We start from the raw sequence: 15,114 nt of genomic DNA on the forward strand, positions 1-15,114 counted from the left end.
CCTCCTGAGTTTACTTTTTATTACAAGTGTTTTTCATTAGACGAGACAAGAGAAAACACATTTCAAACTCCAAATGCATGCCAGTACATTTTTTTTCTATTCAGAGGAAGAATTACACATGAAAATCAATACAGATAACTTGGTATTCTGATCAATTCACACAGGTATGTTAACTCACTTACTACATAAGTTATTCTTATGGTCTCATTATGTCAGAATTTATTAAACACTAGTCCTGTGTGATGATTTCATTTTATAGCACCTTTCATGCCCTAAATGCAAATAGGCGGCCACTCACTGCTTCTTCTTTCTACCCCTATTTAGCATTTAGTGAGAGCAGCCTGAAACAATGCAGCCATTAGGAAGTGATTAGGGCCCAATTAGATGTGCTAGTAGTTAGCAATCAGCAAAGTGGGTCAGGTTGCTAATAGCTGGCTTCCAATTGGTAGCGGCTGAATGAGAGGGGGACCTGCTATGATTACAGGGACTGCAAAGAGAATGAAGGGGATTGACACTGCAGGTTTGAGATGAGTGGGGCTTTGATATCGGCCAGCAGGAGGGTCGGTACTGTCCAAGAATGGGGTCAGCTCGGATTTTTGTTGGGAAAAAAAAAAAAGAAAAAAAAAGAAAGGAAAGGCTCTGGACAACGGGTCAGCTGATCACTGACAAGATTGGACCCAGTGACCGGGGCTTACACGCTCCAGTTAGGTTGTCAGGGGTGAATCTTCAACGGGTTGGGTCAGACGTGACACTAGCGTGATGAACTTAGACACTGTTGCAACACAATCTCAACTTAAAAGAAGCTTGGGACCCAATTCCTGGAAAGGCTGTTGAAATTAAAAACCTAAATCAGTCACACGCAAAATAAATACTAGTGAAAGAATAAAGAGTATGAATAAAAATCAAAACTGCCACTTGTATACTTAATGAAGTGACCACAAGAGGGTGTAAAGACCTCATCCTCTGTCACACCTACACAGCTTTCCATTAATCTAGAAATGTCTGCAAATGTCAGCTTCATGTGTAAGCGAACGCTGATGACTTTTGTGTTCTGTATGCATCACTTTCAATTGGTCCAAATCTGAACCAATCATGATAAATTAACAGGCAGACGTGCAAATTATGTTGTTCTCATGTAGCAGTGGAGTTTTTGCACTTGAGGAAGCAGTTTCACCTCAAAAATAATCACATAATTGTTTTAACGTGGGCCACTGACCCTATGACCCCTGTGTAGCCTCCGGCCAAGTCCAGGAATTAAATCTTCTCATTGCCGTTCCTTTACTGTTCTGGCTGAGCTGACTACTTGAGGAAACATGTTGAAAGAATTTGAGTACTCATGGCTTAACTGCTTAATTACTGCAAGCATTGGTGGTTAAAATAAAAAGCAGAAAATGACAGAAGAGCACAGCCCAAAGGGACAAGGATCACAGACCACCCTCCTACTTCCTGTCTGCCAAAAAAATCTGCCTCGGTCTCTACAAGTCTGTTTCTGTGTCAGCATCTTGATTACATCAAATAATTTCGTGAATGAGCTGAAATGGTAATTTTCAAATTCAGTTTTTATTTCATGGAGTGCCACACTCATGTCTGTGTGTGTATATATTAGAATTCAATTTACCTGCCTCAAGGTGCGTTATATTGTAAGGCAAGGCAAGTTTATTTATATAGCAAAATTCCACAGCAAGGTGATTCAAAGTGCTTTACAGAGACATTAAAAAACAAAAACAAATAAAAAGCATGATTTAAAATGCATGCGCAGTACCTTTGTTTTCATACACACTTGGCGGAAAAAGCATGGCGGCGACGGAGAATGAGAAGGGCGAAAGCGGATCGTTGTATGAAACAGATTAACTAGAATTGGTTTGTCAAAATGGTGCAACTTCAGTGGTGTGGAACTGGTTTGGCTTTCGTCCATCAGATACACACCAAAGCACATTTTTTGGTAGAGCAAGCAAGCAGGCCGTTTTTATTACCATTATTACCGAACTGATTTTATGTGGTACACGGCACTCAAAAATCTGTCAAAAAATCTTTTAGTACGACTTTGCTAAAGTACGAAAGCCACACCGCTTGATGGATTGTCGGAGCATTATGGCTACCGTAGTCAGGAGTCTCACGGCGTGATACGTACTGTGCTACATTGTGTATGTATAATTTGCATTTGCACTGTAAAAATTTTATATAACTTTAATGCACATAAAAAACAGCTGCTTGTTTAAGTGAAAATACATTGATGGGGTTTTTTGCACTAATAAAATTGTGGAGTTGTAAAGTGTTTTGTCTCGCGTCAATTATATTGTCAGTTACATTGTTATCGGAAATTTTCAAATATATATCGTGATAAATATTTTTGGCCATATTGCCCTGACCTAGTAAAGACCCTACAATAATCCAGAGAAGCCCCAACAATCAGATGAGCCCCAGGCAGGCCCCTAGGAGCAAGCACTTGAGCCACCTGATCTAGCTGTGTTCTGCTAAGCATCTATAAACAGTGAAATCACTGAGCCTATGACAATGCACAGTCCGCATGGATGTAAGATAGATTTCATGCACAAAATTTATAAAAGTGTACATCAGCTAACAATGTTTAGACATCACAAACCCTCCTTGCTCCTTGCGGTTGCCCTGATAACAAGACATTAAGCTCTCAATCGGTCAACAACCATATTGCTGACCTGAAAATGTCACACTTATGCACAAGTTACCCTCACATGTAGCCAGAGTAAAACCATCTTTGTGCTGAACCAAACCTGCGGTGTCAGTTCTCCCTGACTGGTTAGATTTATTCAATGCACTGACACCTTCAGAGACATTTAATATGTAAAAATCTGGCACAGTTTGAGGCTGAAGGTGTTTGGCTGCTCATCGTGTTCACATTTGAGAAGCCTGCTCTCTCTTGCTCCTCAGTCATTGTGCTCAAAAAAGTGAGAGCGACAGCTGGCTTTTGTGTGGTGACTGAAACTTTTTAAAGTTTCTCCACATGAATACACTCAAACAGTGATGCTACAGCTCATCAGCAGGCTATTCATTCAGCAGAGGCACCAGCCACATATACAACACACAATCCAAGAGACACATGGGCAACAGAAACACACACATACAGAAACACACAACCATAGGTGTCCCACACTCTTTCTGTCTCTCTGCTATGTGTCACTCGGCGAACACCCAGACACTGTCACCTTATATTAAGGCACTTGTGTTTACTTATTGTACAGCCATCCAGTAACATTATTCTATTTTGGCATCAGAGCCTTTGACACAGACCAGATCTGGCCTCTGAAAAGAAGCTGCAGGTGTTTCTGTAACTATCTGAACCTCGAGGAGCAACGTCTTACAATAAGCACAAATAACTTCATGTGTAGTATACTTACTAGCAGCTTTTAGTTCAATGACCAATTGGTAAGAAGAAGAAGGGTAATCTACATCAATTTCACATTAAAGGAGCAAGAAATTGGCTTATTAAACAGTAGGAAAACCCTTTGCTTTCTGCGCTATTGAAAAGAAATACATTTTAGGCAGCAACAATGACAAAAGATGACAAACCTCACTGGTGCTGCAGACATCCAGGACATCAGAGAAAGAAGTAGAGGAGAGGAAGAGATGGATGAGAGATCAGGGAAGAGTTCTAAACCATGGCCACAGATCTAGAGTGGGTAGGAGGGGAGGAGGAGTGTGGTGGGTCCTCCAGCAGGAGGAGGGGCTTAGCAACAACAGGCCAAGAGGAACCTGGAAGGGGGTTGACCAGTATTTCTCATGCTACCTGCTGACAATCATATGGCCTGCTGCCCCAAACACACAAACCTAGAAAGGCATGCAAGCTCGTGCTTTTTCTGGTTTCAGTGCACATTTATTTCACCCAGAGTATGCTGCAAATAGCTTATATCTGGCATCAGCCGACGCATCTATGCTTCAGACTCAGAGCTTCATATATCAGCTGTCAGGATACCAGCTGAGCATTAAGAGCCAATTGTTTTCATGCAAATTATCACAGCTACTTCACACATCTTGCAGTTACTTTCAAGTCAATGCTGTGTGCTAACGTAGCTCCCCCCGATCATCCTGACCTCCCTGTATCTGATGATTTTTATAAAATCTAATCTTCACGTGCTTTTTCATTAGCTGGATTGTGCCTTCTAGCAGAATTGCAGTTGGTGCTCAAGTCCCTTTGAAGATGCCTAAAAAAATGACACTCTTTCCACCAAATCCAACTATTTGGAAATACTTCCAATAAAGTCATTGACAAATGTGTCTACTGGAAATCTCACTCTGAGCACTAATAGGATTTCATGTTATGAAGTGTATTTAATCAACAAATTTAAGGACATTTCCCCAAAATTCTGTTGGGTTTTTTTTCCAAATCATGGTGATTTTACACTCACACAAACCGACAAATCTCCCTGCAGTCTACACTAATAAACTCACTCATCTCGAATGGAGCCGAGCATCAGAATAAATGCCCCACAGTGCTTCTCACAGCGTTGGTCCCAGTTAATTTGTGACTGTTTAAACAGACAATAGTCCCTCTCCAGCTCCCTCTCTCTCCCTCACACACACACTTTTTTTTCTCCCCTTACTCTTCTGCCCTGTCTTTCTCTGGGCAGTCAGAATTCTCTGTCTAATGCAGGGTAATGAGTTTAGACTGTGAACACTAACAAAGTCTATATAAAGCTCTGGCCCATTGAGTGGTGACAGAAACTATTTCCACACTGGTCTAACCAAACGTACTGCCAAACACCCAGAGTTTGTAAGCTTCAGAACAGTGTAGAGCGGTTAAACTGGGTCAGAGCACCGTGGAAGAATATGGTGTGAATACAGTTCTGACTCCAAAGGAAAATTATCACAGTGAACAGCTTTGTTCTTGGATCTACTAAACTCCCACACTGCTTGTACTTTCCCACCTTGTTTGAATTACAGTGTTCAACATAACCGCTTAATCTTAAAGGAATCAGGTGGGAGGAGGTATTCCAGGTGTCCAGAGATCTTCATGTCCATCCATATTCTTCACAGTAGCACTCCATGCAATGCTGAGAGGATCTGATTGGGGCATTGTCCACTGTTTCTCTTTCTCACATAAAGCAGACAAAAGAAGATAGTCCCCATCAAATGGCGTCCCACTAGTGGAAACACTCCATCTGGATTAGGCAAGAGCGTAGGCCTCATGAGTGGAGGACACATGACACTGTTTTGCCTAGAATACCTGCACTGTTCTTCAGACCTTCATACATTAAATGTGTCCCGAAAAACACATTTTTGGATGTTATCGTGTAGCAAACATACACCTCACATGTGTTATGATTTTGTAAAAAAAAAAAAAAAAAGTTAAAAAAAAAAGTTAAAAAAAAAACAAACAAACAAAAACCAAAAACACACTGAAAAAATTGAAGTTGACATAAAGTGATGATGAGCTGGTCCTGATGTTCCTAAATAAGAAAAGGCACAATGATTTACGAAGAGCAACTGAACTTTGTTTGCCAACGTTCTCATTCAGAACTTTATTTCTCTAAAATAATACTTGGATCCATCCCTTCAGGCAACTCTTTTTAGCTCAGTGCTGCAGCTGTTTGAGGGGGGGGGTTAGGTGCCAGAGCCCAACTGTGATAGGACAAAAGCCGAGGCACACCCTGACTGGGTCGCCAGTCTATCGCAGGGCCATCACAAAGAGACAGACAACTATTCACACTGTTACATTCACAGCGTCTGCGACTGTGGGAGGAATCCAGAGAACCCACACAGAACCCACACAGTCACAGGGAACATGTAACCTCCACACCACCCAGCTGACTGGTCCATTCAAAGCCAGGACCTTCTTGTGCTGAGGCGAACACCTCTCGCAAGTCCTAAAGGGTTCACTGTGCTGTTGCACTTGAGTTGTGCAGGTTGGAAAAAGGTAGAGAGCAGTGCTCTAAATGGTCCACACTTTGAGTGACCTTTCCATTTGTGAGGATGAATACAGTCTGTGCAAATGGAGGTCACAATGACATTTAACTCATATTACATGAAACCACACATTAAGAGTAATGGGACAGAGTTTCAAAGACACGTTTCCTTAAAGACACTGCACAGGTCAGCCTGAGATTCAAGCAAACTGAGAACAACCTCCACCTCCTTTAAAAATGCAACATTAATGTTCAGAATGATTCCAAAGGTGGTGAGCATGTAGTCATTATGTGATTCTGGATTTTATGCTCATCAGTTCTTTGTTGCTCTTCTCTTTAAAAGACACAGTTGTTTCTGTGCTGCACTGCGTGCTGAGGGCCAAGCATTACTGGCATGGTTTTTAATCCTCTATTAGCCTCAAAGCAGCACAGCTAACTTGCATTTTCCCCACAAAAACAAAAAAGCACCCAAAGGATTCACCATAAAATCATCCTAAACACAGCATTAAGACTTTTTACAGCTGCAAGGCTACTGCCTGTCCTCTAATTTTACTTTCTCTTCCTCTAAACTTGCACACATGTCATGATGACATGCTAACGGGATTTGCCAACATCCAAGATTCAACCTGAAGATGTCAGTGTGCACCCATTTGTATCTGTATCTCTGGCTTACCTTTGTTCAGGTGTGAGTTGGCTTTGGTTTTGTCACTGAAGCCCTGGCTCCGTCTGTTCCCAGCAGCACTGACCGACCCTCTCGGTGGGATGTCACTGCCAGCAGTGGACACCCTTGTTGTGGGGCCAGGAAGTCTGATGAATAGATAGAAGAAAAAAGGAAGAAAGCAAGGGAGAAAAAAGAGGGAATAAACAGGCCAAAAAAGTTAGCTGCTTTATGACAAACACGAGTTTATGAATCTAAAGCAGTTTTATTTTCCCCCACACATTACAGAGACACATTAGGTCACTGCAAGCCTATAACACAAGCACAACAGACTGTAAACTAAGATGGGAGGGTATAACATAATTAGATTTATTAGACCAAGCATTTTATGTGATTTAACCAAACACATTAGAAGGGTAAGTGGCAGTTGTAGAACAAATCACATTTCTGAAAGAGAAAACCACATTCTGCAAATACCAAAATATCCTAGTAGCATACATCTTCTGTTTGTTTTGAAACTAGTGATAAAATTAATATAGTTTCAAAACTAAATTAAGTATAGTTAATAGTTTAAAAAAGGAAAGTGCTACACAAACATGCTTCACTGTTTAGGGGAGTGCAATTTGCCACAAAGGATGAGCTTTAAAAAGAAATCTGCACTAGCGTGCTTTGTTTTCTATACCGTGCCTCTGTGATGATGTGCACTGAAGCTGATGTACCACCCTCAATAGGCTGTAGAGGACCTCAACATCCACAGTTAATTTGTAATATGAACTTGTTGACCTACTGTATTGATTTCCTGGGGGAAGTGGTCTCTGTTTGCTTTCCAGAAGGTCAAATATACCTCAACCTCATTGCTACACTAACCACAATAGGACTGCCCTCCTCTTCATGTCTTTCTAAATGCTTCACACTATTTTAGGCTCCTTTCTAACAAGGCATTTTTCCAAACTTGTTCAAGGTTCAAGGTTCACTTGTTCCTGACATGTGTAGTTTTCTATTTAAAATTGCAGCTTTAGTTTTAAACTTAGCTTTTGTTTGCTTTTCTTGCAGCGTTGCGGCGACCCACCCCCAGGGTACACCTACACCAGGCTAATGGAGACAGATAAGCTTGCAGCAGAGTGGACAGTCAGACTGAGAGCAGGTCCTGGGAGAACTATGAGCTCAGATTACACGTGCTCCTCCTTATTTTCCCCACATGGATTAGACTGTAGACAAGCTTTGGTGGAAGTTATGACACCTTGATTTCATTTTGCAAGCCAATCTATAAGGCGAGTTGGAATCTAACAGGCTGTGGCACACAGCTGCTAATGAAATGCTAATTGACCATTGGCGACATCATCACCATCTTGGGACTGAGGCGGATACTTGATAAGCAGATTACAGCAGTCTCACTCAGCTCTCGTGTGCATTATAGAAACTCTCATTTCCGTCTTGCCATTCACTTTGAGTGACCACTATTTATCCAGCTGTTGCAAGGTAATAGCTTTAACCACATTATTTAGGCTAGAGTAGTCTAAAATCATTTCAATTATAGCAGGGCCAGCAAGTCTACTACCTTCCCCCACTGGACTGAGTCTGTCAGGAAGTAATTCAATCTAGTGGTTACATTAAAAAAAAAAAAAAAAAACGAGCAACACTTTTTTCTTAAATTTTAATTTTAATATGGGCTATAGTGTGAAAAGAAATTCCAGAATAAATCTACTCCGCAAATCTTTCTCTTTCTACACTCTTAAAAGTGCAATGCAGACAAAGAAAAGTACTTAAATATTTCTCAAAATGAAGTACTAGTGCTAACAGCACATCATTACTTGGATACAACCAACTTACCAAAAGAAAACCCTTAAAAAAACAGTCTGCTTACACTAAATTGTACAGCAATTCTTCTCTTCACTTAGATTCTTTCACACTCATTATGTTCAAAAGCACCATGTTTTGCTGTTAACTCAGTATCTTAACACTGAGTTAACAATAATTTTTATTCCAAAACAAAGAAAAATAGACCTTTCACCGCAATATTAGCAGCTAGCATTAATATAAACAATTCACATCGTTAAAATCTTTTAAAATTCGCTATCAGATGCTGCCAGAGAGTCATTTAAATCTTAATTAAGATCAATCAATTTAAAAAAAAAAAAAGTTTAAAAAGTGTTTTGATAAATGATGTAGTTGCACATGCTGACCAGAAGAGGGGGGCATTTCTTTAGTTTGGTCAGGTGCTGTATCCGGGCAGGTGCAATGTAAACATATTCTGGGATGGGGCAGCATGCAAAACTAAATGGTACATTAAATTTCAAGGTGCGTTATCACATCATATGATGCTGCATGCTATAAGGAGGCTAATGTAACTGAAAAAGAAAAAAAAAGTAAGACCAAAGATAAATATAACATGTCTCATTACAGACCTGCCACAGATTCCTCTGTGTTAATTATTAATGTCATATTATATGGGGGATTGCAGGAGCACACACGCGCACACACACAAGCACGCACACATTTACTTAAGGGTTATCTAAAGGTCTTCTACAGCCCATTAAGCAGGCCTGCCAAATGAGGCACGCTGCCAGAGAGACAGGGCCTTCTGAAAATGGAGCCTGGAGCTTTTGTTCCTATCTGCTCCAACACTACCACTCATGCATAATAGATCGTGCTTGTAGTAGAGATTGCCCTTAATCACAGACAAAGAAACAACATTAAACTCATTACAGCGCGAAAGAAATGCTATCCTTGATTAGGGGCAATCTCAACCTATTTCCAGGAATGGAACGGAATAGGAGGTGTGGTGGAGGAAAGAAGGGAAGGAGAAAGAAATTAGAAAGGCACAAGAGCTGACCTAGAGGTCTTTTTCTGACCAAGGGAAAACTTGAGTAGTTTACTTTGACACCCATCCCTAGAGGAGAAGAAAAGAGAGGAAAGATATGGAAGAGGACAGAGACAGTGAGAGGTCAGGTTTAGAGTTATAAATGACAAAAAGTGCGAACAGGAAGATAGAAATGTCAAAATGATGGATTACAACAGCAGGCACGTGAAGAAAGTAAACACCACAGGGACACATTTGTTCACTCCAGTTAGCCTCACCTGGACTGCATCTCGGCCTGCGCTGCTTTCTGGGATGTGATGGCAGGAGTCCCATGCAGAGAGTGGCTGAGCTGGGCCGGGGCGCTGATCTGCTGACTCAGTGGAGGGTGTGTGCTCTGGGACTGGGCAGCAAGTGGGAGGGTGGGCTGGGAGTTTTGCCGCTGGGCCTGCTGCTGCTGCTGTTTGTAGCGGGACAAGCTGAAGAAGAGGCCAAGGATGGCTTTCAGATTGCCATTCCGAATCTCTGAAGGTCAGAAACAAGGATGGGGTGAATGATTTAAAAGGAGAAAAGTAGAAAGAAAAAGTGGGGAGATGAAAACAAAATAGAGGATGAAGTTTGCAACAATTTTTCACATTTACCATACTAGTGCTTGGAAAATAAGCTACTAGGGTTTTTTTAATGATTTCATGGCATTTTGATTGTTTTCTTATATGGAGATCATCTCTCTTGCTTATCAAACCATATATTCTATTTTATTGTAGATAGTGAAAAACAGCAACATTTTTGTAATTTAATTGTTTATCTAGTATTTCATTACTTTAGTGTAGCATGAATCAGTAGCTGTATAAAGCTGTACAATGCATTAATCCATTTAAAAGTCCAAATTTATCCCCTCCTTTCCAAAGTTGTCCAGTGAGAAACATTGGCATGTCTTTGCCAGCCCGATTCTGGGCCCTGGGCCTTATTTAGATGGTCAGCCCCATCTGAAACTGACATTTCAAATATGTCACACTCTGTTTAATTCCTCTATCTAATTCTGCTGCCTTTAGCTCTCCTTCTGGATTGTTCTTGAACTGCAAGATGATACACCTCAAAGTTCTCCTAACAGAACAGTGAATGGACCCCATGTGTTTCTTGCTGTAATAGGATGCTGCTGTTTGATTCAGCTTTGCATTAGCACCAGTAATAATATTGTCTCTCAGTTCCCTGTGTGAATTTCTTTCTTTTTTTTTGACAACAGCTACATTTAAACATCATTATGTACCATTGTAAGCTTTCTGGTACATTAGTTATATGTGTTGTGAAATCAGCCCTGAATGTTTTCATTTGCATTAATACAGAGTTTCCTGGAGAGAGCTTGCTAATAAATTTTTTTTTTTTTAAAAATCAGTGTACCAATTCTGAGGTTTTATCTTTCTTGCGGCATCAGTTCTATTTAGTAACTAAGCCTGAGCTTGATTCAGGATGAACTCTCATGTTCCATGTGAAAGAATAAATCTGTGGTTCCAGCTTACCTTCTGCAGACAGACCCTGGATGTTGACTCCTTTAGCTGCCAGGAAACTGAGGCAGGTATCTATGTTCTCAATCTACAGAGAGAGAGAGTCACAGCTGCATGATTCTTCATACTGTACATTTACATTGAAATTTGCATCATGGTGAAATACGAGCACCCACACTGATTAGCTTTTTGCATGGCTCTCACAACAATAACAAATCTGGGGGAGTCAACATAAGGCAAAGGTTGGCATCACAAAATCTTAAGCAGTAAATAGAGGTGCTGAATATCAATGACAATGATAGAACTGTTGGGACTGCAGATCGTTTATCATTTAATAATCACTGATCTGACAGGTAGGATGACTCCAAAAACAGTTAAGATGGAAAATAAGCTTTTTTTGATCATTCAATAATGTGTTGTATCCAACTTCGGATTCGTGCAAAAAAGTCATCATGACAATTTTTTGGCAAGTTTTATGTGACGAGACCTGAGTGTTAAGTGTTTACACGGCACTGCATTTAAAGGCGTTTTGTGACATTTGGGATATCAGCATTTATAACAAACAAATGGCACTAAAACAACAAGTTTCTGGCACATATAAAAGTATGAACTGGTCCTGAAGAGTAGAAGAGAGCGTCTGTATATACAGAGATTGCTGTGCTATACTAGAGAAGTAAATTGGACCACATAGTGACATAGCCAAAGCAGAATTCAAACCAGCCACACTTACATCACTTGATCTATGAGGAAGCAAACATCTATAGTCACTCAGTTGCTATGACAGCAGCCATGGCAACATGAGCAGACTGCTGAGCTGTCACTGGACTGTGAGAGGATTTGATAGGCAGACAGGCTTTGTTTAGAGACCATGTGACCCATTATACACAGAATCTGCTGGCTGGCGCACCTTATCGTAAGGTAAACCGCATAAAACAAGTCATTAAGCAGGGTAGATCTGATGAATGACTGTGCGATCAAAGTGTACCAACTGTTGTTGTTGGTGGGGAGCAAACAAACAGGGTACAACAAAAGATATATCAGTATTATACAGTCATTGATCTCTCATATTACACACAGAGTTACTAGCTGTGTAGAAGTCTCTGCAGAGCAACTAATCAACAATAAAAACTGTTTGAGAAGTGGAAATTTTAAACTGTACACAAAGGTTAGGGAGGGGCCGAATCTTTTCAGAATGCTATTTATTCACAGAGTAGATTTCTAATGCACTGAGCCTAATCTGCAACACTGCAACAATATATTGACAAAAAATCATTCTGAAAGCTTCAATAGAACTTTACAGCAGAGGGTGGGAGCACAGATACACAGCAATGATACCGCAAGTGGTTTCAAACCTAAATACATATGAACTGTGTTCTTTGTAAATGAGCCTGGGTGTGGGCTGCAAACAGAAGGGTCCTGTACAGTAATGATTAATGACATGATTACACTTAATATGCACCAACTAAATATAACCTGACCTACAGCTCCCACTGTGCTTCTCCTGCTAGGAAGTCTCCGGCTATGAGGTGACGAACTCATTTACATCTGCCTTTGTAAAAATATAAAAATGTCTGACAGCAAATGTTGTAGGTAAATCCATGAGTGCACTACTAAACCACAGAAGCCACAGAATTACTACTAAGTTTGCTGCCATCCTGTACTATGTCACATTTAGTTACATCCACCAGCAGTTGGGGGTACATGTTACAAAGTAACTTGTTTGAATACTTGGATTCCCTTTTGTGGTGTACTTCACTTCTTTTCCTTCCTTCTCTTGTGTTTTACGCAGTGCAATAGTGTAGCTCAGATAGCAAAGATGGTGTAGAGGACAGCATTTACGTCATTAAAGTTTCAGCATTACACTCAATTTGCATGTGAACAAGGGCAACATCATCAAGGTGGAATGTCCAGGCTACTGTAATTGTCAGTCAGCAGCAAAAAACTTGAGCAGGAAGTACTCCTTGCTGAAGGACTTACTAGCACTCCTTTATCAGTCAACCCCACAGTCATACTGCTCTTAGAGCCACATTATTAGTTATTAGCAGATAGACTTGCTACTATGATACTATGAATTTCACAATAATGTTACAACCTCTAACAGAATATTGGATGTATTATTTCAATAATACTGGCTTGATAACAATTTCTTCATTGCTTTCAGTGTTTGAAACAAGCTCCAAAAATATCTGAGCCATGCCAGTGTGTGAAGAGTTCATCTGACTTCAGGTCATCGGCTGAACTGAAAATGCACCACTGCCCCTGCTGTCATTTCCATGACCTCTGACCTGGGAAACAGCTGTTAGCAGGCCTGGCACATGCAGTCCTTCAACGTAGGACAGCAGTAAACTAAGGAACAGTAGGAATGCAGGTTATGGTCCTCTCTGAATACTGCCGGGTCCTTAAAAATAAACTTGTTGAAAACCTTCTTTAATACCTTGGGCCTAAACTTGTAAGCAGCCTTTTATAGTTGAAGCTTAAATAGCAGTAACCCTCAGAATGTATACTTCAGTGAGACACCCCATCATAAGTGTCATGGTCAGGGTAAATATGCTGAAACCTCTACTGCTATTTAAAACGTGTAGGAAAAACAGTTTAGTAAAGCTGGCGGAACATCAGCTGTAGCCTGAAATCCTACTCAGACCACTAAATATATGTTCTAATTACTGTATATCACTGATTAGTCCATTCAGGATATTTAATGAGTTAGAATCGGATCAAAGGTTGTAACACTTGTAAGGCAGAGTGTTCCAATGTCATAGAAGTTAAACTTAGTTTAAGGCTGGCCAGGAATCTAAATACTACATGATCATCCAGCTTAAAAGAAAATGTCTGAAACAGCATTGGTTAAAGGATGACTGATATGGATGATCACGTTAGTACTGTTGACTGGATTAGCAAAACGTTGCCAACAACAAGAAAGAGGAATGCAATGTCTGTGTCTGTCACCACTTTATTTTTTGGGTCACTGCTCTCATGAATCTGCTCTGTGCAAACTTTGTACCAAGATAACCGGCTGATAAATGATTGCAGACACACTGAAGTGAAAGGAAAAGTGTATACGAAGCGCCCACGCTGCCAAAGGGCAGTAAGCTATAGCCTCAAAATTTTATATGGTACAGAAGAGAATCTACTGACAACCAGAAAAACCCCCACCTCTAAACAAGAAAGCGTTCACTGTCAGCATAAGACAACAAATCTGCAGGGAAGCCCCATACCTGCCTGAAAGTGTGACATGTTCCTGCAGTTTGCCTCTGCCCAGCTTCACACCTCGATCCGAGCCACTGTCACCTCTCTGCTCTGCTCGGCTCCTGGCAGCGTTAGTGCAGGGCTAGCCGGCCAACAGTGCTCTGAACAAACATTTCCTCCCATCACAGGGCTGCTATTGTGTGTGTGTGTGTGTGTGTGTGTGTGTGTGTGTGTGTGTGTGTGTGTGTGTTTGTGTGTGTGTGTGTGTGAGAGAGTGTGTGAGAGTGACAGAGAGAGAGAGCAAGTGAGAGAGTGAGAGAGCAAGAGAGAGAGAGAGAGGGGGGGGGGGGGGGGAGGAGTATGCTTGAGCAAGAGTATTATGAGTGTGAAGCAGGATTTCACCGACAAGCAGCAAAACGGCTCTTACATTTACTGTTTACATGTCAGTCTTCCAGTCAGAATAAAAGCAGAGCACCAGCAGATCAGAGTGACCAAAACTAGGCTATAAGATTTAACCAGATTGATGTACTACAATAAATGTGAGAACTCTAAGACTGACACCTGCCTTCTGATGAGGATTATAAATGGTAAATGGCCTGTATTTGTATAGCGCTTTTCTAGTCCCTAAGGACCCCAAAGCGCTTTACACAACCTGTCATCCACCCATTCACACACACATTCACACACTGGTGATGGCAAGCTACAATGTAGCCACAGCCACCCTGGGGCGCACTGACAGAGGCGAGGCTGCCGGACACTGGCGCCACCGGGCCCTCTGACCACCACCAGTAGGCAACGGGTGAAGTGTCTTGCCCAAGGACACAACGACCAAGACTGTCCAAGCCGGGGCTCGAACCGGCAACCTTCCGATTACAAGGCGAACTCCCAACTCTTGAGCCACGATAGTTTACCACAATTTGAGTCTTGCTTCTGCATTTACCTGTATGCTTTTCTATTCGCAGGGATCTGGGAACAAAGCACAACATCACTACAGCAAACTGTGAGACCGTAAGCTGTTAAAGCTGTGGTTTCGTCTGAAACACTTCATCACTTCATTTGGAAGTAAAACTGAAATTATGAGCATCAAAATCC

At 41.2% G+C, this 15,114-nt stretch overlaps 1 protein-coding gene across 6 annotated transcripts in view; it reads right to left on the reverse strand.

The window, feature by feature from the left end:
• Positions 1–15,114, reverse strand: part of nav2a (neuron navigator 2a) — a 214,332-nt gene that overhangs the window by 53,728 nt on the left and 145,490 nt on the right. For 3 of the 6 annotated variants that reach the window (XM_086294410.1, XM_086294409.1, XM_086294407.1), the window contains 4 exons: positions 10,852–10,924; positions 9,616–9,859; positions 9,371–9,427; positions 6,553–6,686 (listed from right to left, as the gene is read on the reverse strand). In XM_086294410.1, the coding sequence (XP_086150536.1) occupies positions 6,553–6,686; positions 9,371–9,427; positions 9,616–9,859; positions 10,852–10,924 (508 nt within the window). Of the gene's footprint in view, positions 1–3,546; positions 3,613–6,552; positions 6,687–9,370; positions 9,428–9,615; positions 9,860–10,851; positions 10,925–15,114 lie in introns of those variants that run through there. The other 3 variants (XM_086294411.1, XM_086294408.1, XM_086294412.1) reach the window with 2 other exon arrangements.

Source organism: Aulonocara sp. 'chitande type north' Nkhata Bay, linkage group LG1 (genome assembly GCF_057382095.1).
Source record: "Aulonocara sp. 'chitande type north' Nkhata Bay isolate Kocher_YH1m ecotype deep benthic linkage group LG1, A_spYH_male_GT1.1, whole genome shotgun sequence".
NCBI classification, from domain to species: Eukaryota; Metazoa; Chordata; class Actinopteri; order Cichliformes; family Cichlidae; genus Aulonocara; species Aulonocara sp. 'chitande type north' Nkhata Bay.